General features: G+C 44.3%; 1 protein-coding gene across 4 annotated transcripts in view; it reads right to left on the reverse strand.

Moving 5' to 3' along the window:
* Positions 1-4,331: 4,331 nt before the first annotated feature.
* Positions 4,332-27,848, reverse strand: part of RAP1A (RAP1A, member of RAS oncogene family) — a 50,142-nt gene continuing 26,625 nt past the window's right edge. For all 4 annotated transcript variants that reach the window (XM_050911590.1, XM_050911588.1, XM_050911586.1 and 1 more), the window contains exons 3-9: positions 24,026-24,109; positions 20,255-20,323; positions 18,626-18,682; positions 17,088-17,228; positions 11,826-11,969; positions 8,418-8,533; positions 4,332-6,271 (exon numbers count right to left, since the gene is read on the reverse strand). In XM_050911590.1, the coding sequence (XP_050767547.1) occupies positions 8,447-8,533; positions 11,826-11,969; positions 17,088-17,228; positions 18,626-18,682; positions 20,255-20,323; positions 24,026-24,082 (555 nt within the window). In that variant the 5' untranslated portion in view covers positions 24,083-24,109 and the 3' untranslated portion in view covers positions 4,332-6,271; positions 8,418-8,446. The remainder of the gene's footprint in view (positions 6,272-8,417; positions 8,534-11,825; positions 11,970-17,087; positions 17,229-18,625; positions 18,683-20,254; positions 20,324-24,025; positions 24,110-27,848) is intronic.

Raw genomic sequence — 27,848 nt, forward strand, 5'->3', positions numbered from 1 at the left:
TGCCAGATTTCTGGTACTTCTGCACTAGATAATATCGAGACCAAGGTGCAGGTCTCGATACAGACATTACAGGAGAGAAACCGACGGGTGTGTAAGCATTGGCTTTGCTGCATTACAGAAAGATGCTCCAGTTCAGTTTGTCTCTGCTGTAATACTCTGGGCCGATCGTGTCGCGGGTTTAACTGCTGGTTTGTCAAAGTCCAGCTTCTGCCCTTTGCTCCGCACACCCGTGATCGCGCTCTGCCTTTCGCTGTTCCTGCAGATTAACTGTGACCGAAGCGTGAGACAGCCAGTATCGCGTCTCCCTCATTTCAAACATCATTTGTCATAAAGGATTATCCTGCAGGGGCTCCTCTGCAGTCATACTTAATAACGTAAACTGCTTCAAATCAAATGAGTTCTCCTGTGAATTTAAGCCACACTGACATAGCAGCTTGACACTGCTTATTTCCAAAGCTAAATGAAAAATGGTCGTAGGATGCTGGATGTCTGTAGCCCTCAAAATGTGATATCCACACACCGACCATGGGGAAGGTTGAGTAAAGGTATAATGGATCTGAAGTCCGTTTGTCCAATGATTTGTAACGGCCTGGGTAGGAAAGGGCAGCAGAGCTGCAACACTGCTTGCTTTCACTCAGCTCCACCACCATTCACTCAAATTGGGTTGCAAGAAATTTGATTTATATTTAAAACACTTGCGGGAAGAAAAGGCAAAATTACTGTTAACTTCCATGTTGCTGAGGAGCTCAGCTCGCGGTGGCTGTTGCTCTCCATGGGGTCGTTCTGAAGGACACCCGGGGGTTTCTCAGGCTTCTTGGCTGCAAAACAGTGCTCCACGGAAATTAATCCCAGGAGCCTCCGGCAGCATCCTGCGAGCAAAGGTGGTCCCGTACAGCACAAGGTGGTCATCCCACTGCCAGAGGCGAGAGGCTGCCCGGTCCCACCTCACCCGGCTCCATAATGCTTCAGTGTGCTCAGCCCACAGAGCCGCTCTCGGCCCCATGAATTTGTCCTTTGTTGCTCGATCTTGGGCCGCGGCGGCGGGGAGCAGCTGCCGGCCGTGCACGCCTGCTGCTGCGCCCAGCCCACGTGCCGCGGCCGTCTCCCCGCGGGCAGGCAGCATGGGAGCGCTGCCAGCGCCCGCAGCGTCCTCCCCTCCGCAGCACAACGGGCTCCTTATTCACCCCCGAGCCACCGTGACATGCCAGTAAGGGGGCTGGCTGCTGGCCTTCAACATTGGTACCACCCAAAGAAAATGCCATGGATGTTTGAACTCAGGCTTCTGCCTGGGACTGCGAGAGCGGCTGTGCCGGGGCCAGCGCTACAGAGAAGACACGCTTGTCTGAGCGATTCCTCTGTCCCAAAAGGGCATGGTGCAATCAGGATTTAGTCAAGAGCTGGCACGGCCAAGCCAGCAGGACGGGCACCTCTGACTCCAGTGCGGGGCTGCAATTCCAGCTCTGTCACTGTCTTGTCCAAAATCTCTGACAAATGATTTAATCTCCCTCTGCTGCTGCTCCATCTGAAGCGCATCCCCTTGGAGACGAGGGATAGAGGATCCAGGACGATGTGGATAACGGGGCACCACTCACCGCTCTGGCCTCTACCTGCCGCTGACAGACACAAGGAATGAGCTGAGTTTACTTGTGTGCAACTTCTCTGCAAAGTGCGGGAGAAAAGGCTTGTTTCAGTCCCAGGAGGATCGTACAAACACTGTTTCCCAACACTGGGATTAGCAAGTAACTGAGCTAAAGACAAGAGCCCGGCCTCAGCCAGGAGCAGCCACATTAGCACAGCCCTGTGCCAGGGCCACTGTAAGCTTGCAGCATGGCTAATTAGCCCTGGCATAGCCTCTAATTAGGCTGTTTCTAGAGCTGGCTTGGGGCTCTGCACTGAGCTGCCCCAGGCTGGGAGCTCAGAGCCCCGCGCACCACGGGCACTCTCTGGCCAAACCTGCCCGTCCCCGGCTCTGACCACGGGCAAGAGACTCCTGCGTGGCCCAGGAACCCCTCCGAGGTGCAGGCAGCGGAGCAGGCAGGAGCAGCTCCTGTCCCTGCTCACAGCAGCCACCCTCGTGGAAGGGGAACTGGTTTTCCAGGTGAGCGGTGGGTGCAGCCATCACAAAATGCTGCACAGTACCTTGGCTGCTGAAAGCCTTCACTGGTAATGAATCCAAGTTGAAAGTCCAGGAAACCCCACAGGCACCGAGCTCAGCCAAGTGCTGTTTTTACTGCTGGGCATTTTCTTTTTTGTGCCGCAGCTTCGTGATGCTGCTGGGGATCTTCCAGAGTGGCTCCTCTCCCTCCTCCTGCACAGGGCGCGTCTCTGAATTTGGAGATTTTCTTTCCAGGAGGACCAGGGACAGGCTCTGCACCACGCCGGGCTGACCGCGCTGCAGCCGAACGCCAGGGCACCGAGCAGTCGCTGCAGAGGAACCAGCGCCGGCTCCCAGAGCCAGCGGGGAGGATGGCCCGGCACGTGCCCGGCCATTTACTGAATGGCGCCTGGTCCGCTGTAAAATTCAATTTCACTTCTTCAGTGCCTAGTCCTGGCAAAACAAATAAAACCTTCATTAGTTTTGGTGATTCTGCAAAGGTTAACTCTGAACCTAATGTTAATTAAGTTTCTCACGTCGCTGCTGGATGTGAGACCTCACACATCAGCACGCTGCAATGTCGAGAACGTCTCTGCAGCTCAGAGGCAGGGGAGCAAATCACACATGCACCAGCATCACTGCTCGCTCTGAAGACGACACGACATTTCCTTCCACAGCTCCTGCTTCGCTTGTGTGTTTGGATCAAAATCAAAACTTGCAATTACAACTCTCCAGCAAGGCAGGGCATTACCGGGGAGTTACTCTCTGATCCAACCCACACTAGATGGGAAAATGTGATTTAAAATAACCTTTAGATAACACCTGAAATAGATAAATACAGGCAGGGAAGTTTAAGAACAGCGTATTTGTACAGACAGCAGTGAATCACTTGGGCTGAATTTGTGCACAGCTCAAATCAACACAAATAGGAGCTGGATGACTTTGGGGACTGAGGGGCTTCACTGAAATTTTAAACGCGCTCCTCTCCTCGGAGCAAAATGTTACTCTGCTTGGTTGGATGCTGGTCAAAAGCAGAAGCATGCGACTACTTCTGGTAGGTTTTTATTTTAGCTTTTCTTTAGGACGTTCTTCAGTAAACTCATTTTTAACCCAGTGAAACATTAAACACCAAGTGCTTTAGGACACATTCTGTTTGGACATAAAACCACGCAGCACCTGCTGAAGCGTATCCAAGGGCAGAATTCGGGCTAGTGTACTAAAATCCATTAGATTTAAAAAAATATATAAAAAAATCTTACCCCGTGAGAAAACGAATTCCTTGCGCCAAGTACCCGGGGAAGGGCAGGGAGCGCCCCGGGGCGGGACCGCCCCCCCGCCGCCCCCCGGGCCGGGGCCGGGGCCGGGGCCGGGGCCGGGGCCGGGCTGCAGCGCACCCCGGCAGCGATTTTCGCCGCGGTCTCACGGCGCTCGGCGCCTTCCCCGCCGCAGCCCCCTCGGCCCCGCGTGCTTTCCGACACCACCATCTAGTGGCAAAGCCGACAGGCTCGGGAAGCGTTTCCACCCCGCTTCGCCCTCTTCCTCCACCCCTTACACCAAGTTTACTACTCGTTTTGCAACCCGAAGAGCGCCCCCCCCCCCCCCAGGCTCAGCCTGCCATTCCTGCCTCTCCTGGGAAGCCAGCATCCACTACAAACCTCTCTCGCACCCCAGCTTTTGCAGGGGACGGGGCGAACGGGGCAGAATCCACTGCAAACCTCTCCTGCACCCCAGCTTTTGCAGGGGATGGGGCAAACGGGGCAGAATCCACTACAAACCTCTCCTGCACCCCAGCTTTTGCAGGGGACGGGGCAAACGAGGCAGACGCATCTCCCCGGGGAGCACCCGGTGCAGCTGCTGTCGGGGGCCCTCAGACACCCACAGAGCTGCTCAGCGCTCCGGGAGCGGGCCCTGACCTGCGCCAGGCAGATCCAGCTCTGGACAAAAAAATGCCACTGAAGAGGCCAGACTTGCCTTCACCAGCCCAACCAGTTGCACTGCGGGAAGAGCCGGACTGGGAGACGTTGCAGGGACGCAAAGTTCCGAAGCGATGTGGAAAAGCACCAGCAGGCTGAGCACCCCCAGCGTTGCTCGCAGTAGATAACGTAGCCGGCTCTTCTGTGTAACACACACTTGGCATTCATGAAATGAGGTCTGATGAACTTACATACCGCACTGTATCTAGAAAACTAAGGTTAGGTTTCTGTTTTTATAGAAGAGACGTCTAGCAATCAGCATGTACATTAAAATTACTTTATTACTAAAATATTTTTACATTTAGTAAAGATAACCAACCTGCAAATACCATGCTTCTGCTCCTCCTGAAAAAGGAAGCGCATAGGTAGGTTGAAGACAATCAGCTAAGTAACTACGGTTGTCCTAGTAGCTTGTAAGTAGGCAGATGTTTTCACATTATCGTCATCCAAATATTTTCATCCAGTCTTGTTTGGGCTGCATTTACAAACTGGGATCTCTGTATAATTCAACAGCTGCATCAGTAACACAGTTTTAGAAAAAGCTATTTATAGAAATTTCTCCCCTCTGGTTTCCAATAAAACTATACAATGGGTCCAGGAACAACTGTTCACCAGCTATTACATTTAGATTTCCCATTTAAACAATCAGGACAAAGTCCGTCCTGAGTTTTCTCCACTGTGAAGATACATTTCTCTTCTCACTTACTCAGAAGCGAAGCAGGAGCGAGTCCTCCAACACTGCAGGAATTCCAGCAGCATCGCACCGAGGATGGGATTTGGGCCCCACAGGTCCCAAAGGCGGTTCTTTTACTTGCATATACACAGGAGGATCGAGGCTGAGCACCCATGGGTCTCTTCATATCGGTATGGTATTATAAGGTATTTAGGAAAAAAAAAAACAAGCCCAAAAAGAAACAAAAAGCCCCTTCAGCTGACCGTGCAGATCAGGTAACGCTAGCCAGATTTTGTCTAAAAAGGTAAAGCAGCTGTTTGCTCTGTTGAAGTTGTATTTACACAGAACCAACTTTCAACTCCACAGCTTCGTGTCGAGATGCTGACTGTGAGAGATCATCACCGGCTCCTGCCCGGCGGGCGGCATTGTCAAACAGGGATTCTACCCCCGAAGTACATGATCGTGTGAAACCGAAGATCATAGTACAAGTCAGACCTTGATACAGTATTAAACCAAATTTGTACATATAAAAATAATTGTACAGAGGAAGTATTTTCAGCAGAATACAATCTTTCAACATTCAAAAGAATATACAAAACTAATTAAAAGAAGCCTTCTGTACTTCAGCGTGTGGTATGATTAAATACATCCAACAAGGAGCGTGCGTGAAGACATCGCATCGGCAGAACGACATACTGGTGGTATTTGTTATAAAAAAACACTTGATCTACCAGAACGGAAGAGGAATTCACAAAACATGGATAAAAACCAAAGCCTGGAAACCGTAACAAAAACACAGAAACAAAATGAAAATGTACTAAAATTTAATCATTCATAAAAGCTGTAATTTAATCTGTGACAGTAAAACACAAGAAGCAATATTAGAGTTGGTTTAGTATATTATATATTTCTGCTTTTAAAGCCATAGAAATCAGTTATCCCAGTTTTTTCCTATAAAAGACCCATTTTTCCAAAGCATTATGCACAAACATTTTTAATTAGAATATAATGGCAGAATGAAAATAATGATATTCCGTAACTTTTAAATATAAAACGAAGTCAATGACTCAAAAAGTTATTTGTTGCAGTGAGTTCAAAGGGAAATTTCAGATAATATATATCTATAGTTATAGATATAAAATATAACGGTGGAACATTTTTAGTGCTTGATGGGGAGAAATTATGATAAAAGGGTCAATATGAAACTTTAATTATAGTAGCAATATCTAACATTTGAAATGCATCCATGCTCCTTTGTATAATCATACACTAGAGTCAATTATATTTATTTTCACATCTGTTAACTGCTATTGCAAAGGAGGAGTACTATTGTCTTAAATTTCCAAGAGATATACACAGAGCAATTTCTTTTTCCAGGGACTGTGTGCAAACCATTTTATGATCTAAATTCTTCTCATAGTATATAAAAACAGGAGAAGCTTCTTCAGATATGTTATTAATTTCCATAAGGTTTTGAAGTCGGGAATGCTGGCACTTTCCATTTAGGCAACAGTTCTTCATTCCTGCAATCTAGAAAAAAGTAAAAAAAGATGATGGAGGGGGCGTTTCTCACCCTACCCACGAGATGAATGATCTCGAACAAGGGCCTGAAAGCTTCCCCAGACAACGGCCCGCACCCAGGCTTGTGAAAACACGCAGCAGTTCAGCAGGAAGGGCTTATCTTCCTCCAGTACTGGCGTTCGTTCCTACCATCCTCCGAGTTCAGAGGTACAGAAAGAAAAGAGACTCTGGAAACTACACCTCTAAGAACCAAGTTCTTGTTTTATCACGACTGCAGCAGAGCCGTGACAGCCAGCCGCCACCCTGTCTTTCTGCTGTGATAACAACAGTGCCCTCCTAACTCATCTGCTTTACGAGACAGGCAGCCTTCAAGTGCGTTTGGAATTCAGCAACGGACGAACAATTTAAGGGAGGGATTTCATCTTTTGTATCTCTGAGACGCTCTTAAAGGCTAGTGAGTTGGAGACCTCCCCGAGCCCTATTCCAGCCGTAACAGGCAATGAATTGGGAAGAGACTGACAAAGAATGGGGGAGACGCTGTGAAGTGTTTTGACCATCTAGAGCAGGTTTGGGGGCATGGGTAGAAGTCAACGTTATGAGAAGTCTCATCAGTAATTGACTGAGTGCAGGAACTCCTTTAGCAGTTGCTGATATTTCAGCGCTACGCTGCTGCTGACGCTGGGCTTTGCGGCGCAGGATCCCGGGCAGGAGGGCGAGGGCAGAGCCATGCCGAGCCCGGCAGGGAGCACGTCCTCCCCGGGGCTGGGGAAGCCCGTCTCCAAGCAGTCATCCTGGCTGACGCCACACTAGCTAAATTCAGATATATCACCTGAGGAACAGGAAAAGCCACTTAAGACGTACTCTTCAATTTCTTTTCCTAAAGCCATTGTTTCCCCACAACCCTAAGCTATTATTTTCTGGCATTCAAAGCTCATGATAAGAGACTCTCATCAATCAATAAAGCACAAGTCATCAGAAGCCAGGTTAACTGCATAGCTCCACTTACCCTACTCAGTCACACCTAGGCTACATAAAAGGCCATCTACCGCACGCCCTTCAGATCTGGCGGAAGGCAGAGAGCCGCCTGTTTTCAGGAATTCATCCCTGAAATCCTTCTATGACCAGGAGTTTGTCTTAAACGCTGCAGGACAAGGGCACTTGAGTTGCTTTGCCAGCTGCACTGCACCCATTTATGAAACTAAAGAACAGAACACAGAGCTGCCGATGGGCCACAGAAACCACCAGAAGTTGACAGCCTGCGCAGCCCAAGGTGACGAAGGCAGGCAGTGCAGGCAGAGCGCTGCCGTCAGTTCATTCCTCCCCGACTCGTCCCTACAGAGCCGGGCTGCCGCTCTGCCCTGCTGCGCTCGCAGGCTGAGTGCGCTTTGGGCTACAACCGCCCTTCGGGACGATCTGCTTGCTTTCTGACCGATTCTTCCTTCCTAGTGCCGAGGTGGGCCACTACCCCGCACCCTTCTCTGCCTCCGAATGCGCCACGCAGCACGCTCGTGTGCTGACAGGCTAACAGCTCACGGGGCAGCCTAGGTGATATTTCTGTCCAAAACCTGAAGCTACAGAAATGCTGTTTTCTTTCAGGAGTGCGACAGAACAGCTGTAAGCACAGAGTACCCTGCCAAGATACACAGGAAGATTATTTATAGCTATGTCCAACCTTGGGGTGTTTTTTTGGTGGGCAGCTTTTTATTTCTGTGCCATTGAAATCCATGTCCCACCCAAACCAATTTGCAATTGTCCCCATAGCACCTAGGACTGAGACAGCAGCGGCAGCAATAACACAGGTTACATAGATGCTACCAAATTTCAGCAGAGGATAAAAAGGAAGCAAAACTGAGCCACGGTGGCTCAGAGCACAGTGTCACAAGACAGAGGAAGAACCTGGAAGAGTAAAAAGGAAGTGCCTGCTCTGTCGCACTCATCAACCCAAGCCAAAGGAGAAAGGGAGAGCAGCAGCTATTTCTCTGCCAGGTCCATCAGTACAGCTGACTTTTTAAAAAAAGTCCAACAAACGCAGAATTTTATATTTGGGAGCAGACAGAAGGAAGAGGAGTGGAGGGAAGGGGAGCGAGTCCTCTCTGTTGGGAGCAGCTCACGGTCTGATTGTCTGAGCTGTAGGCAGAATTCAGACACCTCTTACCTGGCTCAGAGCTGCTGCACAATGGGAGTCTAAAGCAGCAGACAGGATTTCTTTTTAGGCTTCTTCTTTTCCACTGGTGTTTTTCTATTTATCTGTCTGACCAGGTCATAAAAGATCTGAAAATGAAAAACACAAACTGAAAAAATCAAAGTGATAAAACACTATGCAAGTGTCAAAAATTAGGCAGGTTGGCAAGCTGATACTCTTTCCTGGTGGCTGCAGTCTTACAAGTTCAATAGAACTGCTTGCATTTACTTAAACATATTTCTCAAGCAACTGCTTAGGGAACAAGAGTGCACAGAGCTCACATCAGTGTGCAGAATATAAGGGAGCTGTAAACTCATATCCTGCAGCATACAGCTTTCTCCTTCAGGCTGCATAGGACCAAAGGCTTCAGAAGAGCACGGCAATGAAATTGCAACAAATCCCTTGGCTTTGGAAAAATGGGAGAAAACCGGGGAATGACAAAAGGTTGTTTAAAAGACAGGCATAATATCCTTAAGGATCGTCTTCTCACTGGGGCTGTCAGGGCTGGCGAGCGTCTCTGCAGAGCACTGCTATGCCAGCAGCAGCGTATTGTCACTGTAGGGCAAGGCATCCCTTCTCCTTGGCTTTCACCTTCAGAAGTGGTCTCCATTCACCCGCTGCACAGGATGCACCGTTCATTTTCCTCTTTGCCAAACAGTTTCGAGCTGTTAATCACTGAACCTTTTTGCCTGGTCTAATCTTTTGAGTTTATTAATAAAATTAGCAAGGAGAAGCAAAACATCTGCCCTGAACTCAGACATTTCCAGAAGGGGACGAGCACAGGGGCCTCTTTCAGCTTCAGAAACGAGTTTCTTGTGAACGCTTTTGCTGTGAGTTGTTTTCCCAGCAATACTCAAACCATTTATAGCAAAATGAGCTTTGCAAAAACGCTTGGAGCCGGGTCACAGTATTGAGGAGAAATATTTAAACCTTCAGAAGGCTCCACCCTTGTCCTTGTTTACTTTTTTCTTTCCTGGAGTGGCTGACAGCTCACAAATTCTTGTTGATTCCAAAGAAACTCAGAAGACAAAGAAACAGTTTATCAAAAATGGCAACAACTGGAAATCTAAGTTTTTCCAGCTATTACCTACATGAAAAAGCACTAGTTTCAAATGAAATGAACATGATGGTGGCTTTATCAAGCTCTCATGTAAAATATTTTATAATAGCATTTGAGTTGCTCATACTACTCCTTTCCTAAGCTTATTGCTACTGTTTTCTACTGTCAGCCTCAGGCAAAAGTAGCAGTTTGTATTCTCCAACGGACAGAGCCAAGATGTTCAACAGTGTACAGATGAGATACAAAGAAAAAGTTTCTGTAGGAGAAACCAATTAACAAGTGGTATCTTCTATCCTGATGCAAAACAGCTTTCAGTATTTAAGTCTTTATAAACAAGAGCGAAGATGATTTGAATGTGATTATGATGTGCAGGAGGAGTCTGACTTTCTGGAGGCACCAACCATCTCTGCTCTGGCAAACAAGATCCTTGAATGTTCTGAGTAGACCCCTCTCACCTTCCCAGGGCTAAGGCAGGGGAAAAAATCCCTCTGAAAAAAAATCTAAAGTGAGATCATTTAAGTGCTAGTACTGACTGTGAGTACAGAAGTCGGCAACAAGGTTTCAGGAATGCCACTATACCTAAGAAGAGTCAGTGTGGTGCAAGAGCATCACGCAGCTGACCAGAAAGACATCTGAAGCGCTGCTACTGAGACTGACTCTGTATTAAAAGCTTATTATCTGGATGACCACTTTCAGCAAATGCATGTAGAAATTTATCACCCTTTAGCCTAGATTTTAACAAAGTTAGAAAGTCCAAAAGTAGCAAAAAAAGCAAAAACAAAACCCAGAATAATGCAAACGCTTCCCCAGTCCATGAGCCAGCAGAACAAACAAATAACCAGTACAGTAAGTTGCTTGATTCACAGCGTTTCTTCTCTTTGATTTCCTCAGCTTTTATGCTTTTCATAACTAGACAATATAAATTGGCAGAAAACCAGAAAATTAAGATCACAATAAAACCAGAAACTAATTTTCCAGATAATAATTTTCTTCTCTATGATCTGAGTCTCACTGGAGGCAGCAGACATGATGGGGAAATACGGAGACACAGGATTCACACGTTAAGGATGACTGTATGTAAACCACGGGCGTGCATTCGCCCCAGGACAGCTCAGTGTTCTGCCTACTAGAGAACCTCCTTTCCTGCACAGCTCTCGGGAGAGCTTTACGGCACCTTTGGCTACTGAGAGGTCAATCTCTGCCACAAACTGTGGAAATACAAATAAAACAGAGTTTGTTACACTCCATGGTGATCTGTTCGATGACTGAGCTACTAGTTTCTTCATTAACAGTCATAGTTTTACTACAGCTCGGACACACACACACAAAAATCCCTTCTGGCAGGAGTCTAGCTCAGTGAGCTATATTTACCGGGTTAGATTAGCGTGCACTACAGCTAGGCTAATCCCAACCACAGAAGCTGCAATTCATGCAGCCGGGAGCTCCCTTCCCTCTCAGAGGGATGCAGTGCTGTGCACGTCCCACTAGCTGCCAAATTAACGCTGGGTCCAGTCCAAGATCCTACTGCTCCTGCTTATCACACAGCCTCCTCAACGGTCCCCGTTATCTCCTGGCACCAAAACAGCTATGCTCGATGGGGTCACCTTAGCTTTTGTGGCTGGAAACCTGGCCTCTGTCACAGCCAGATAATTCACAGCAGAAAATAAAAACTTGGTGCCTGATGTCAAGCAGAGCTCCCTCAGCAGAACTACACTACCTCGGGCAGCAGCAAAAGGCACACCGATTGCATAGGCGTTTCTCATTTAAACACGAGGAACTGCTTACACAGATGTACGTTTGGACATGGTCTCAGTAAGTTAGTGGCTTACCAGAGGAGGACTGCGATGGGATGTCTGCTTGAGCAACCAGACGTAGCAGGAATGTGAAAAGCAAATACTTCGAAAACAACAGCCAACACTACGCAACATGACAAGTAATACAATGGGGCATAATCCACGTTCTGAATAGCAGCAGCAGCAATCTTGAAAAAGTATACTTTCCAGATAAAGTTTATTGAAGCTAAGAGTCATCCAGTTAACTGGGCTTACTCAGGACCCTCTGCTATTCATGTCCTCTGACACACGCTATAGAAAGTACTTACCTGGAGAAGTCACCCACCCTTTACAGAGAAAAAGGAGCAGATCTCCTTAAAAGAAACAGAAAGCAGTAGCTAAATACACTGCATCACAAGCCTTTCTTAGGCTGAGATTTCAGAATCATCCTGAATCTTCCTGATGAAGAAATAATATGAAGGACCGCATGCTGGTTTAATGTGGCATTCATGCTGAAGTAGGAAAGACAAGGGAACAGCTGATAGTTACCTCATTAACGTTGATTTTAGACTTTGCAGACGATTCTAGAAAGGCACAGTTACACCACTGTCTTGCTAAGTTTTGACCCTGTTCTTTGCCGACTACACGCTCTTCCTCCAGGTCACATTTATTGCCAACCAGAATCATTGGAACCTGGCGAGGAGACAAGCAAGAACAAGAGATGCATCAGCAAATTAACGTACAACATGGACTGTAATGCTATGGCTTACAAAGGCACGTGAGGAGGGGGGTAAATACAGACAGTATGAAAAACAATAAAAATCTGAAGTTCAGCAGAGCTGACCGACTAGACTGGAATTTAGATGCCTGCTGGGAAAGGGCTGAAGAAAGTCCATACTCTAGACACCCTGGTTCACTAAGAATTAAACACACGGAGGACACTGTAAAACCAAATGGTAATAATTCAGCACAATCTTAAGTTAGTAAAGATTTATTTTCTGGTCTCTACACCCAATGCCAGTCTAGTCAAAAACTTAATTTACTACCGAAATGCATTTCAGGACTTTCATGTGACAGTAGGCTAAATTGCCTGCCAACTTAGCCTATTTCAGACAACAGAACATGCAGCATGTGTTTTAAGACATACATTGTATGTTTCAGCCCCTTTGACCTGTCTTGTCAACCTGTTGTCAAGCCACACAACAATAAATGGAAACACCTTTGAAAAGCACTGCCCTGGACTTGGAATAAAAAGGAAGAGTCCTGTGCAGCCACGTATTCCAAGAGCCCTGTGCACAAGACCTTTCTCACCTCAATACGATATCATACTACTGACATGTTTTGCATACACACAGAAAACAGGATGTTCACTACAAAAGGCACAAACACTGCGCTTGATATTTACTAGCTCAGAATAATTAAAATTTCCAACTAGTGACCACCTAGCAGCTCAGCTCCTGAAAGCACATCACTTCCAATAAATAATCTCATGTAATATTAAAACAAACATTTGATACGTGTTCAAAAGATTCATCCTACACCCATGATGCAAATACAGGCAAATCATTTGTTCAAGACAACGATGAAAGGGCATCTGCCCCTCTCCTTAAGCTGCTGGCTTTCTGAAGTGTCTGGGTGGGTCACCTTCTTGCTCCTTCATGAGGAAGAAAGTGCCTTGGGGAAACCATGTTCCTTGTGACATTTCCTACAGAAAAACAGAGAAATGTAATACCGTAGGAAAATGACCTTGGCTGTAGTAAATGGTTATTACCAATGTGTCTGCATTAGGCTGCATGGAAAGGAGGGGTCCCTCGGCTTGCCCAGAGACCTGGGACAGCCCTCCCACGAACGGCACAAGGGACAATAGAAAGGACAAGGTCTCCTGCTCAGCCGTAGCTCCCTGGTTTCTCACTGGGGCTGTGATTGTATTTGCTTGGTGCTGCGGAGAGCCAAACGCAGTCTGCTCTCATTAAGTTATAAATCCATTTGTCTCTGAAAGTATCAGAGTAAGCCTTGGTGAGTGTAAGCAGCAGGAGACTTGCTCTCATCAGTTATGTTTAGATATTGAGTTAAAACTCTTACGAGAAAGAAATCGGGCAAAAAGATAGATTAAAAACAGTACTAAGACATCTTAGAAATAATGCCCCAATATATAATTTCAGAAGGCTTTCTCTGCTTCTCAGGCAGTCTCTACCACAGCTGCAGCCCACCAAGACGTCACAAACAGGTAGAAAACACCTTAAACAAGGAAACAAAAAACACCCAAAGCACCCAAAAGAACTCCGTAACAACCAAAACTACCTACCCTGAGGTGCCACTTCCATACCTACAAGAGGAGATTACAGCACAGCCCCAGTCGCTGCCTGCCCCCCCCGCAGGACCCTTCCCCAAGGGCCGTGCAGCTGGGGCACCCAGCCAAACACTGCACGGCTCCCCAGCTCCAGCCCGCACATCTTCACCGCCAGTCTGGAGACAGATACGCAGTTCAGGACTTTCTACGCCTGAGAATTGTGGGTTACATATCATTTTGAAGTTCGCTTTTACAACCTGCCTCTCATAGATCTTAGGGGACGAGACAGCCAGAGCTAAGGTGGATTCTGAAACGTGAGACCACAGCCAAGATCTGCAGGACGCACTGCAGTGCTCTGCATGCACGCAGCAGTGACAGCATCCTGTTTCCCTTACACTATGTAAAAGTAGAAAAAAAAACCCTAAAGAACTGTTGATAATGGGTGTGCACTCCACTCCATTTCCTGAAGCATTTAATTCTTTGAACAGAAAATGAGTACTTTCCAGATGGAAAATAAATCATTATCCACTTCCTCTGGTAATTTACAACACACTGTATGTTTTTAATCTACTTCAATGTTAATATTTGTAGTCTCTTCCCAATTCAACTACACTCAAGATTAATTTTTGTATTTAAAACTCACAGCCATACTGATTAGAAAATGATCACATTTTTATTTTTCAGAAGTAAGTTTTACTCATTACATCAGAAACCTGAAGTCACAATACAGATGAGGCAAATCCAAAAAAGCTTATTTCACATCAGAGACCAACAGGATATTTACAACTATATCAGCTTAATCCCATTCTTTACAGTTTTCTAGATAGTTAAGAGAAATTTTCTCATACCAAAATATGAGAATGTGTTTTGAACATGTTCAGCAAAAAAAATAAAGTATATTAAGATGTGAAATAATAGGGAAAAAAGTGATACTTAGATGTGTAAACAGTATAGGTTTGAAAGACGTGAAACTCTGTATAAGGTTACTTCAAAATTTTTTATCATAGAGCCAAAAACGGAGTCTGATGAACAACTAGCTTTCGATCATTTACTATTTCATGTAGAAGACTGGAATTTAAACTTTGTTAGACATACATAATTTAATGGTTTAAGTATTGGGACTTTAAAAGACACATTCTGAAACTACATACAGGAAGGAGTGCATTTTCCTAACTCAGCAGAACATGGTTTAAATGTTCAAAAGGTTCTCTAGCTTGGATTCAACAAGTAACATCCCCCTAACACAAAATAAATAAATGCATTTTAATAATTAAATCAAATCACTGAAGTAAAAACGAAAGCAACAGTCTCTATTGTCTGATGAACTTGACCAGCTTACGGTGCAGATTCCCCTCCAGCGAGTGCAGCTGAGCGAAGCGCTGGGCTCTGACCGAGAGGCTCATAAGGACTCATGTTACCAGGGATTTATGCAAGCATAATCCCTACCTAAATGAAAATCAGTTTTGCATAAATAGAAGTTCAGCTTGTTAAACCAAGGAGGGAACCAAAGCCATTCACAAAACAAGGTAATCAGGATACGGGACAGTGAAGATCCAAGAGAAAGCAGCAGCCCTGAGAGGTTGCCCTCAGCCCCGGAACAGCTGAGCTGGGGGCTGTGCTTGTCCCACCCCGGCGCGCTCTGCTCCTTGCTCAAACTGCCTTTTCCTGAACGGCTATTTAAATACAATGCACACAGCTTACCTAGGACGAGGCCTAAATACCTGTCCCAGCCCTGCACCGATCGGCACCGCTCCCCCAGCCGCAGCAGCGCTGCAAGGAGGTACGGGCTGCGAGCGAGAGGCGGCGGCTGCTGCTTCCACAGCTCCGCTGCGGAGCCATAAAGCGGCTGACACAACCCGAAAGCAGTCGACGTCAAAGGCAGCGGCTACTTTTAAGCTGTCAGTGGAAAAAAATAGGCAATCTTTTTCATACTCCTCAGGACAAACCCTTGAATACATTACCAACTGTTAGGCAAAAAAAAAAATTCCTTTCAGCTTCTTTTGGAGGGAGCCTACACAGCGAGAGAGTTCCCACACATCTCCACCAGCCACATGGCTACCATGGCAAAAGCCACTGGCAACCTCACCTACACCACATGTTCAGAAATTAAAAGCCCACCAAGGAGCTCCAGTTACAGGAGCTGGGGCCTGAACTGGAAACATGGTAAATAGTTTTCTTCTGTCAAACAGGACTGCATGCAAACTATCTTGATGTAAATTTTCTTTATTTTAAAAAGGGATTTAAACAACCAAAATTACAACCTTGCGTCACTAGCTAAGACTCTTCCAGAGTCTTTTCATGATTTAATACACACAACCACGTGATCTCCTTTGGGTTACAGATTTTGTCAAACAACAGAAGGAACAAAGAAAACTGTCGAGAGTTTCAAAGCCTCGGACTGCGAGGGGGGTCTGCAGCGTGCCATTGCCATTCACAGGGACAGGCACGCCCGCAGTGCAAAGCTGAACCCTCCCTGCTCACACACGCACGTCACGGGAACAACAGACCACAGCCACAGACCCTTAAACATCCTCCTTTCCTTCAGAAAGAGATAAGCACATTTTCATACAATAACCTAAAATTCTGTGAAAGTTTTGGTTCTGACGGATTTGAGTGAAGCAGAGCTCACAAACCAAGAGACTCTGCACAGCTACAGTAAGGGAATCTCTACTTCATGCAACAAGACCCAGGGCTACTTCATCTAACGAACACCTCCCGCAGCCGGAGCGGAGGCGACTGAACAGGCTCCCATCCCGCCTCCCCAGCCCCTACTGATGCTGCCCTCGCACACAGAGAAATGAAAATAAAGGAGCGTTCAGCGATTTTCCCAAAAAAGGCTATTAATACTAATGACACTTAAAGTACAAAGCACAGTTTGGTCAGTAAGCTGCACATGTCCTTTCTGTTTGCAGTTCAAGTTCGTTAACTTGGATTATGACCCTGTACGCATGTGAACGGCACAGAGGGCACAGCGTACAACACTGCCCTGCTCCAGGACTCGAGAGACTCCACAGCTGACCTTCAGGAAACGTCACGGCTTTGTACTTCAATTTCCGCTTCATACATTTAGGAAAAGCAATGTTAGTCTCCGCTGTAAGACAGCTGCAGATCTACTAAGAACATCATTATTGGTGAGTTCAACTATTATTTTTCCTTAACTTTGGGGGAAATAAAGTACCGCTAAAGGACAGTGAAAGAAGAACATGCAAATACTGGAAAGGAGTTAAAAGGAGGGGAAAAAAAAAAAAAAAAATGTTGTTTTCAGTCAACTCCCACCATTTCCAAAGACTATTAGATTTCCAGTACATGTGAAAATCTGGTTTCATTATGCCCCTTAGCAGGTGTTGGACCTCAAACAACAACACTGAAAGTAACAAACAATACTAAGGAAACTTAGTTCAACACAAAACTTTGCTATACAGCAAAGAATATTCTTGGAAGGAAATTTTGCTCACCCATTCCTGTATGTTTACTTACAAACACATTTTAACCATTTGCAGAAGAAAAAATAGTCTACTTACATCTTCAGTGTCCTTAACCCGTAAAATCTGTTCCCGCAGGTCCTGTAAGTCGTTAAATGTGGACTGTGCTGTTATAGAATATACTAGTGCAAACCCTTGACCATTCTTCATATAGAGATCCCTCATTGCTGTGAATTGCTCCTGTAATCAAATATTTTTAAAAGTAATTAGCTAGTGAATGCAGCTAATGAACATTTACAAAGGAATGCTTTTATTGTAATGGAGACAAGAATATAGTACTGTACAGCATGCATTTACACTTTTACCCCTTACAGAAATCCATCGAAGCATGCAAATTTAATAAAAGCATTAAGAAATCTCTTTCCCTTTGTTTTTTTTCCCCTAATAGAGAAAAAGGCTTCCTGAAAAAACGGGAAAAAGATCAAGAGCAGCAATAAAAATATGTCTGCAGACGGCCTGTTGTATGCCCTAAACTATAATACAAGGTCTTAAGATTTGGCTGACATATTTTGTAGTGATCTTTCATTTATTTTCTGATATGGTGTTAAGCACAAGTCTGCCATCAGACCAATTCCCCAGACAACAGATAGGGACTGGAAATTCAATTTCTCCTCCAGCACAGTACTGAAACAGGCCTAGGTGTCACACACGCACGATTTACTGTGAGCACAACTGCGTGGGAAGGCACTGCCTGATCATCTCTGAACATACACAATTATATAGTAGTCATCTCTAGCATGAAAATGGCTCAAAGGTTCAATGCAATGAAATGCAAGAGCAGGCTGGAAAGTCTGTACCAGATCAGAGCTGCCCCTGTCCAAGCCTGTGAAAGGAAGCTTTACCAGAACCATGTAACAATGATTTCTGCTTCCACGCCTTCGCATTGCTCTTGGTAATTTTCAAAGCTTTCTAAATAAAACAAACTTTTAGGAAGCATGTCCTCCCCCTGTGATGTGCACTCAACCATTACAAGGTCTGTTTACTTCGTGACAGGACTTTGCATGGCAGTAAGTGACGCTGGCGTGGCAAAGGGAGTCACTGCACGGCCCTGGCTGCTCTCAGGCTGGAAGGACGACATGGGCCTCCCAAAGCAGCGCCAGGGAGGTGCCACCGACAGGTACAAAACCTTTACTGACGAAATCCTCTCCATGTAGGCTGTGACATGCTGGGAGATGATCCTGTGCATTGCCTGGAAGTGGCTTCAATCTGTGTCTGCGTATTCTGGCCACTTGCAAAATTAACACGTAAAATTACCCTGTATCAGTGTGTGGACAGCGAGATGACGGTGGATGGCAGAGCAGAGGTGAGTGGCACAGGATGCACCAACCTTTGTGTCCCAGCACTGGGGCACCAGCTGGGGAAGGGGTTCACGACGCTGCTGGCAGGGCCGCAGAAGGCTCATTTACCACACTGGGGTTTGGGTCATTTAACAAAATCGTTCAATTTAAATTATTGCAGCTGATCTATTGGTTTTGCTTGGGCAGGATTACTATACTAGTATAAGTTCTACTCTTAACATCTCATCTCATTCTTAACAAAGAAACTCCACACCAATTAGAAAAAGAAACTATACTTACTGTCCCTGCTGTATCGAGGATTTCAAGCATACACTGTTGACAGTCTACTTCCACTTGCTGGGGAAAAAAGGGAAGAGACAAACGCAGTTAAAACTAAAATGTCTGAAATGGGAGAGGCAAGAGGAATCTCAGGTTAGTTTTTACTTCTGCCACAAAGACCTCTATAAGCAAGCCAGCCACCTGCACTGCCCCAACGCTAAAAGAGGCACCGCTGTTAGAGGATTAATTACGCCCCAAGCCAGGCATTTGGGTCGGCTCACTTATGCTCCAGGACTCTGTTGATTATAAAGGCTTAAATGAGCAGCTCATTGTAAACATCTCAACTTAAGTGAGATAAAATCCACTGTTACAAATCAAAGGACCTTAAACGTCAATTTTTCTTTGCTGCTGGGGGAGAAGGGAGTAAGGAAGAAAAGAAAAAGCAAAATATTTAGTGATCCTCACAGTTAAGCTTAGCAAGTCTTCAACTCACTAAGAAATGTCTCGGATCCAACAAGGGTAATTCCAGCAAAGTCAATAAATTTAACAGCAGAACTCATACCACAATTTACATTTAATTATCACAGGCATAAATGCTACAAGTTTTTGTTTTATGTTTTGGTGCCTTTAATTATGGTAACATTTATGCTAATCTGTAAAACAATGGGTTACTTGACATCAATGGAGTGAAGAAAGCAGCTCTGTTGATAGAATTTTGTAACACAACAGCATCAGCGACCCTGACAAGGACTTTTGCTCAGCAATTACAAGCCTGCATCCAAAACGGCCGTAAAGAATTTTATATGCCTTCAAACCAAGCAGAACGCATCTGAACTAAATGGCAAAACAGCCATTCCTAAAAGAAAACAACAAAAGGCAATTGCTATGCTACAGTAATATAACCTACTGTGATGAATGGTGCATATACCCTCTGTAACAACTTCTACAGAGAGCATACACATAGCAAATATTGATATCTCTGTGTTTTGAAGTAGTAATTATATGTCAAATTACAGCAAACAGATCTGAGTAACAGTCTGACCCCAGTTTGGTTGAGCTGTTCCTATCCTCAGGCATCAAGCAGAAGCACTGGCAGGAGGACGGGCAGTACGCTCGGCTGCCAACCACCACAGCTCGTATCTCAGTACAAGTGGAAATCGGTGATGGTTCAGGAAAATACACCAGACTGATCTCTGGGCAGGTGTAGTAACCTCCAACGAAGAAACAGGCAAACAGTGGAGAGCTGCAGCCTCAAACTGCCTCAACTTGAGTCACAGGAGATTTGAAGTGAAAGCTCTTGGTTATATGGAGTAATAGAAGTTTAATCCTCCTGTTAAATAGGACTAAGTTAGGGAGCGGTCCAATTAACAGCAAAATTTGTCATTCCCTCATAATTCAGCTTTATAGTAGCTGATACAATTTGCCTGATTACATTCAGAGGCCCTAAGCTAGTAAAGTGCTCTGTAAAGCCAAAGGAAACTATCTGCATGAAACCATGTCCAAGACTGATGCTTTTGTATGCATCGCTTTCCTGCAGCCATAACATTTTCTCAGAGAAGACCCCTTCTCATTCCGGTAAGCTTTTCTTGCGCTATTAAAAAGAAGCAAACTCTATCAGGCTTGAAAGAAATAAAAATGATGTTATTTTACCTTCCTGTATGAATCTTCTATTGTTGGGTCATATTTTTCAACAAAAATTCCCTGAACAAACTGTACAGTCTGGGGAGAAAGGAAAGAAGAAAAAAATTAAGTGAACTGAACACGACCAGTAACATTTACCAAGAAGCACTTTATGAAAAAGTAACAACACAAAAACTACTCAATGCTGCTGTTAAAATTCAATAGTGGGGAGCAGAGAAAAAGACATATAAATCTTCAATTCTTTAAAATAAAACTTGGGTACTTTCTGTTGTTTTAAGAATCACTTTATTCAAGTGTGTTTTCAAAACTTCTTTGAAATTTAAACTGTTTTCTTGCTTGCTTTTTTCATAAAAGATGATATCCTCAAAAATGCCTTTACTTCAGTGCCTGTGACTGTAGAAGAATAAAAATCACCAAATATGGAAGACTTGAAATTTAATCAGAAGAACTGGCAATCTGTACACTGTGGAAAAGTACATTGTGGAAAATCCACATTTCAGTTCAAATCATATTAGAGTTACAGTGAGGCTACTCTGGATTACATGCCCAGAGCACAGACATATTTCAGAGCAGCAAGTTAAATCTGGAGTGTCTCCAGATACTCAATTTGTCTTAAACCATTAAAGAAGGAGACATCATTCATTTCAAAGAGGAAGTCTTTCTTCCCCTATACAATTATTCAAAGCAAATCTACTCTAAACATTTCCCATCAAGTTGTCATTCGGATGTGGCCCATCTCTGGACATCCAAGCTCTGTACGTGGTGTGCTTTGGCTCCTGTCACTCTGCAGCTTTACTTGTCCCTGCAAGGCAAAGCTTGCTTTTCCTTTTCGCCCGCATCCCCACGCTCTTACCTACAATAATCTGCAATAACGTACTAATGCAGCAGAGCAGCGTCCAGAGGTTTGGTTGATGTTTGTAAAACAAGGGTGGTGTTTGTTTGTAAAACTAAGTGCCAAGATCCCAGTGCTTACTTTTGTCTCTTTAAAACCAAACACACCAACTATCTTTTGCCAACTGAACTTTCCACAAGTTTTTTAATACAGATTCTGCAAAGTCACTACCTGTTTCGAGAAGCCGTATTTTGTTTGGACAGAAGGCTGAGATTTTTCTGCTAGAGGGTTCACGTTTGTCACACAAGTATTTGCAAGCTTTCAGAGAGTGGCATATGCCAGACACATGCAGAACATCTCGCTGTATGCTGGAAACTGAGCAGTTCCTCATGATTTGCTTTCTTTTAACATAAGAACAAAAGATTTCTAGTACTACCTCACTTAAAAATCATCCTATATCACTAAATAAACCTGTTTTACACTCTAACGATCAAAGCCTTTGCTTCTCCAATATCTTCTTGTCACACTGCACAGTCATCCCAGTCTGCCTTTCAGATAACAGATCTCAGCAAAATCATTATAATAAGATACCACTGTTAATGCGGATTACAGTGTTATACCAGCAATGGAAACCAACAATAAGAATTGTAGGTTACAGACTGTATTTTAGGATTCTTAGCACAGCCAATCAAAAAGGGTCCAAAGAAGGTTGCTATTTGCTGGGAGGCTAACATTTGAGCACTGAAGTCGGTCACATCTGTACCACTCTATTCTGGGAACTGCGTTTGTGAACCAGCCTTCAGTGCGAGAATCTGACAAACCACTCACGACATTTCGTCTTTCAACTGTAACACTCAGAGTCTTATGTTGTATCTGCAAATTCAGTACTGCTCTGAAAGAAAATTAACTGAACCCATGTATTCTCTTCTCAAATTGTTTTATTTCTAGTAAATCACTGTTCTAACTTTTATCTCAACTGGTGCTTGTGTGTTCACATACACACCAACTACAATAATAATTACGATTATATTCAACTTCATTCCTAACCTATCTTACTATGTAATATTCTTAATCTCTGATGTACTTTACTTTTATTGATTATAGAAGGAAAGAGAGGCCAAGGGAGAAGATACAAAGCTGGGGTTGTTTTCAGGTTACGTGTGGATCCAAGACTTTTATAACTTTCCCTTAGTTTGGGGGTTGTGTGTGCCAACTTTGGTTTCCAGTTTTATATAGGACTATGCACAACTGGATACTCTTGGCAATACTGTCTACCCACTGACACTCCAGAAGACTTTTACCCTCATTAGAAATGGGGAGAAAACTACTGGACAGGAAACAAAAGTTGCAAAATAACTGTGCCTTAATAACTGTGAAGGTTTTTCTGCTATCCTGTCATTACCAAAAGGCACAATCAGCATCATATTGGCACAGAAGAGTTAAAACAAGAAGGAGGATTTGCAGTGAAACAACACCATATTGTAATCTACACTCAGATTGTAAAAACACAGAACTGAAAACAAACACCAGCCTCTTTGTTAGACAGTTTAGTTTATACAGTTCGAAGAAACAAATTTTAAAGTGACCTCCATATTATTTTAAATCCCACCTTGTAACCTCTCCTTGCTAATGCTTGTAAATAAGTAGACGGTCATCTTGAAAGCTAAATATTATTCACCCTTAGCTGCTAAATGGCACTTATTGTGTCCTGTTATAAACATAATGGATCAATGTTGGATATGAATTACAATATATGCTTACTTAGCACCTAGACTGTCAAAAAGAATTTAACTTTTGTTTACCAGACTAAGTATTCGCACTTCAGCTTTTAGAAAGGCCAGTGATGGATGCTGACTCAGACTTCACATCACAAATAAGGAAATTCAAGTATGTCAGATGCTGAATAATTTTTATGTACAGCATATTAACAAGTGCCCTATTTTACCTAGTGAGTCTTTCAATGTCACATAACAAAAGCAAGATAATCAAGGGGATGCTGGTGGAAAAAGTAATACAGATTGCTTAAGTTGCTGTGGAAGAACAGACTGCATCAAAAAAATTTGACATCTACATCTTGTAAAGCTTAGGATGGGATCTCTGAAAGAGTACATCAAATTTGACACATAATTGAATAATCTTTCCTCCTGTTCATCTGGATTCTGCAGGTGATTTACCAAGATTATTAGCAGCCCATTTCAGCAGAATAGACAACGGTGCAAGAAGCAGCATCTACAACATGAGTGGCTGGTCAGCTATTATCACCTTCTGTGAAAAGGAACATGGTGTAGTTCCTTGTTTTAGATAATTTTACACTCGACCAGTTCTTTGCCTTTCTTGTTGGAGCGAGCTGCTTGACTGATTTGTGATAAATAGGTGATAGAACTCTCTCTTACAATGCTTAACTATCAAGTCTGCTATGTAAACCTCTTATTAGAAACAACACAAGTACTTAAGGAGTGCAAAGTGTCATCAGTCTGCTTATCCCTCTGCACTGCATACGCTGGAGGGGACTTCTGCCGCATGTTTTCAGTCCAGGCTGCTCATTCGGGTTCTATCCAGGATGGAAAACACACAGCCTTCAAAGTCTGCAAAGCTGCAACCATCACTAATTCACTGCCATGCATGGCAAGACTTCATTCACTGTTCCAGTGTAGGTTAGGCTTTTAATACTTAGATACAGACATTCAGTCATTTACAGTATCACACCCATGCAGCAAGCAGAAATGAAATGCTAACTATTGTAACAGCGATTAATCGCCTGCTGCTTCTTCAAAAACGTGACATAAATTCACAGATATTTCAGCAGTGTAACAGTGGCTACGTGGAACTCACTATGCATGTTAAAAGTAATACAAATATCCCACTGCATTTAATGAGCATTGTCTGCAATAAGACAGGCCAATTTTGAAGGCTGTGTATCGGTTTCAGAACTGCTTCCCAAAACTCACCAAAGCGGACTTCCCCACACCTCCTGAGCCAAGGACCACTAGCTTGTACTCACGCATGGTGTGGTCTGTTCAAATAGCAACGATCTGGAAAGCAGGAAAAAACCCAACAGTTAAAAGCATACTTGCACATACAAATTTATGACACTGTCTTCTGAAAGTAGCAACATGCTCCCCTTCTCCAAATACTCCTGAGAACAAAAATCTCTTTAGTAACAGCTATGGGTTTTATTTTTCTACTTGGGGACTCAAGTTTAGATGGCTGCTCTGACAGCCCCAGTTTATATGAGACGCCCAAAGCCGGACCTGTTAGCCTGCTGGTGCTCAGAGAGGAAGAGGATGAATACACCATGGTACAAACACAGCGCAGCCACGCGCGCCCGCTCCCAGCTGCACCGGGTAGCACAAGCTCTCGCTGCCTGTCCTCTGCATTCTCAGCACTCTATACCATAAAACAATGAGTCTCGGACAAGAAAATTAGATCAGAAAGATGCAAGTAGAGAGGTTTACTTCTCCCACCCACCCCCAGCAGGGAAGGATTTAGGTCAGTATTTTCTCTCTGGAAAAGGTCAGGCCTAACTTACAGCTGCCAAGGCAGATCCTCTCTGCTCGCCCAAGCAAGGACTCTGCCTTTTTATGGAAATCTTACAACTCCCTCAACTCACTACGCAGCACCAGAAAACTTCTCATTCTCATCGAGATTCCCTGACAAATAAGGCAAATGACAAAGCTAGTGATAAACATTTTACACTATGTTTACATTATAAGCCAGGCTGGGCTGTCCCTATCAACGCAGCTCAAGCAAACAATGACCTCAGCAGCTAATTATCTTCCCCCTCTTCCCCCAGCAAGATAGCGCTTTCTTCCCAAGTAAGGCTTCAGAAACACGAGCACTATGAGGCTAGGCAAGCTGCATTTCTCAAAGGCATTTCGAACTAACATTGCCACAGGATTTATGGGTTCACTGGCTACGGTTTGAGGATTGCTTTAAAAATAAAAACGTATTCCAAGTAGTTTGATAGAGAAAGGTATCACCCTGTCGGCTACTGTTAACAACAGTCTGCGAAGAACAGGGACCGTATTTTTAGCTCTGCAACTGTGGACAACTCCCTGACAATCTGTGTCTCAAGTTTATATAATCATTAAATCGGGACAGGTTTTCTTCTATCATTTAAATTCCCAAGGGAAAGCTGTAAAACAGAGAGTCAAGAGGAAACTCACGTGCTGCCACACACCCGTAGCCAGTCCCCACTGGAGGTGCACTGGGACTGGCACCTGAACACGTTACTGGAGACCTTGCCCAAACACCCTACTTCTAACCCTCACCCCTCAACCACAGTACGTGTTATGGTCCAAATGTGACACAAGTACAGGTTTAAACAAAAATTAAGAAATCCTGTGTGCAGCTGGAGAGAGGCATACAAATTCTGCGGCCGGTTTAGCACAACTTCAAGCTAATTTTTAAGTCAGAAGAACAGAAATATAGCGCTTGCCTGCCCGTGCTGAGGCTCTCTGCGGTCATGTAGCCAAGCTACCCTTCCCTCGCTCAAGCCTTAGAGGGGGAATAAAGCTGAAGCTAGCAGCAGCAGCAGCCCGTAGTTTTAAGCACCTTGGGGTGGTTTTTCTTCCACTCCTGAAGCCTGTAGGAGCTGCAGTTGCTTAACTTCACAGAAATTGTGAAATTAAGTCAAACTGAAAGGGGTTTTCCAGAATGGTAACTTTGAATATCTAAAAGTAGAGCAAGCAATGTCTATGCACTCTCCTATGCTGACAACATTTTTGGTTAAAATTCTGGCAGCTGTAAGCTCTTCTGCTTGAAAATTTCCCCGAGAAGTAACATTCACTTCCTTTCTTTCAAAAATCATGATTTTGGATGGGAAGGAGAGGGGAATTCCAATTAGCGATGATTTTCCCTTTGATAATCCTTAGAAATTAAAAGGCAATGCATTTTTTATAAAGTATAAATGCAACTTATTGATCCAGTTTATCTTCATCTTCCTACAGTTCCACAGTCTGTTCCATCCAAGAAAACCCAGAAAGCAATCAAGCTAAGGGTTAAATTTAGCTGTGAACTCTTTCACTTCTTATTTATAGTAAAAATACTTGTGGGAAAGTTTCAGCTGGGAGCAGTACAAGACTAACTTCTCATTTCTTCTCTGCAGTATTTGCTGATTATTTTTTTCAGGTGCAACAGGAAACCAAGATCCTGAAACGCATGAGCCTTATTACTGTAAGCCCCACACGCCTTAATTATCTTGTAGCTCTTTCACAAGTATGTTAATGTTATCTGTTTATACAACATGAATAAGAGTGGTCAAGAAATCACTACGCTCCATCCTAGCCAACTTTTCATTTGGCAACTGTTGATGCCCACCTAAATACAGTTAGACACAGTAGCATTCATTTCCATCCAGAGCTCTGTGTAGCGGAGTCGCATGCTGTGAAGCAACAGCTACGTTTCAAAATGGAATGAAATTATGAGTGTTAAGTGTTTCTTTCGAGTCAAGAAAAGAATATGATCACTAAGGAGTGTAAAAAACCAACTTTTAGTATTGTCATAAATGTTGTGAAACCAGTCTCATCAGTTCTGCATGCTGTGGTGCAAAACTAAAGCAAAAGCTGAGCATGTCTCCTTGCTTGTGCTCCCTTCTCCCGTACACACACAGCCACCTAGCTACGGCAGGACAACCATGGGGCACAGAGCACTTTTCATACTAACCCATCACTGCCCTGAGCGGCAGGCTCCCTCCTCCCTGCTGTATCAGACTCTCCAACCTACCCAGCACCTGTACAGCCACTTTAAATACAGAGTAATAAATTAGTAGGGTTCAGATTTAATCTATAATAAGGCATAAACTTTGCTTCTACACTGCAAAACACCTGACACCTCAGGATTAATCTCTTTTCTTTATTCTTTAACAGAAGCATCTCTTTGCTGCTGCTACTGTCACCAACACTGCCTGGGAAGTGACAGAAACAGATATTCAGCTATTCACAGCATCAGCCTGAAGATGCCCAGCTCCTTCCTGAAGAAAGAGTGAAGGGCCCACCCTGTGAACAGATGGAGAGGTGAAGGAAAGATGCAGGATATTTGTTTTAATATACAAAAATGAAAAGCAGTGCAGGCAGGATGGCAGAAGGATCTCTGAGAAGGACGAGCACATGGATGCAATCGCAGATGTAGCTGTAACCTGAAACGCGGCTCCGAGCACCCGCTCACCTGCATCTTTATTCAGGCAAGCACTCACGCACTCTCTTAACTGCACGAATCATCTTTTGCCCTGTTGCAACCAAGTGGCTGAATCAGGGTTCAAAGCAGCAAAACTGTCAGGGTATTTCCCAACCAGTGGAAGAAGCCAAGCAGAGGCTGCGGGTGGGGTGGCGTGGGGAGAACAGCCAAGGCCCTTCAGAAGATAAACCTGATGCAAAAATTGGCCGCTCCTGTTAAAAAAGTTTCACCAGCTCATCGAGAAGTTTATAATTTGCGTGGTGGGGAGAGAGAAGCATAAACAAAGAAGATAAGCGAACACAGAAGATAAGCACTGAAAGAGAGTGGGTGCAAGAACTTCACGCTAACCTGAAATGTGACGTGCACCCTGTGAAATGCAAATGCCCGAGTACAAATTTATACATCTGAAGAAGGCAGTTTGTGCTTATTAGTTTCTCCTTCCTTCTCCAAACACTGAGGGAGCTGCAAGTAACAGGAGGTGCAGATATGCTGCTCAGTGTGAGGAAGACAGTGGTAAGAGCACGTGGTCTGATGGTTTTGCATAACTTGATGAAACGTTGGCCATAACTGATGACACAATCTCCATTAAGTAAGACG

Source organism: Gymnogyps californianus, chromosome 27 (genome assembly GCF_018139145.2).
Source record: "Gymnogyps californianus isolate 813 chromosome 27, ASM1813914v2, whole genome shotgun sequence".
In the NCBI taxonomy this organism is placed as follows: Eukaryota; Metazoa; Chordata; class Aves; order Accipitriformes; family Cathartidae; genus Gymnogyps; species Gymnogyps californianus.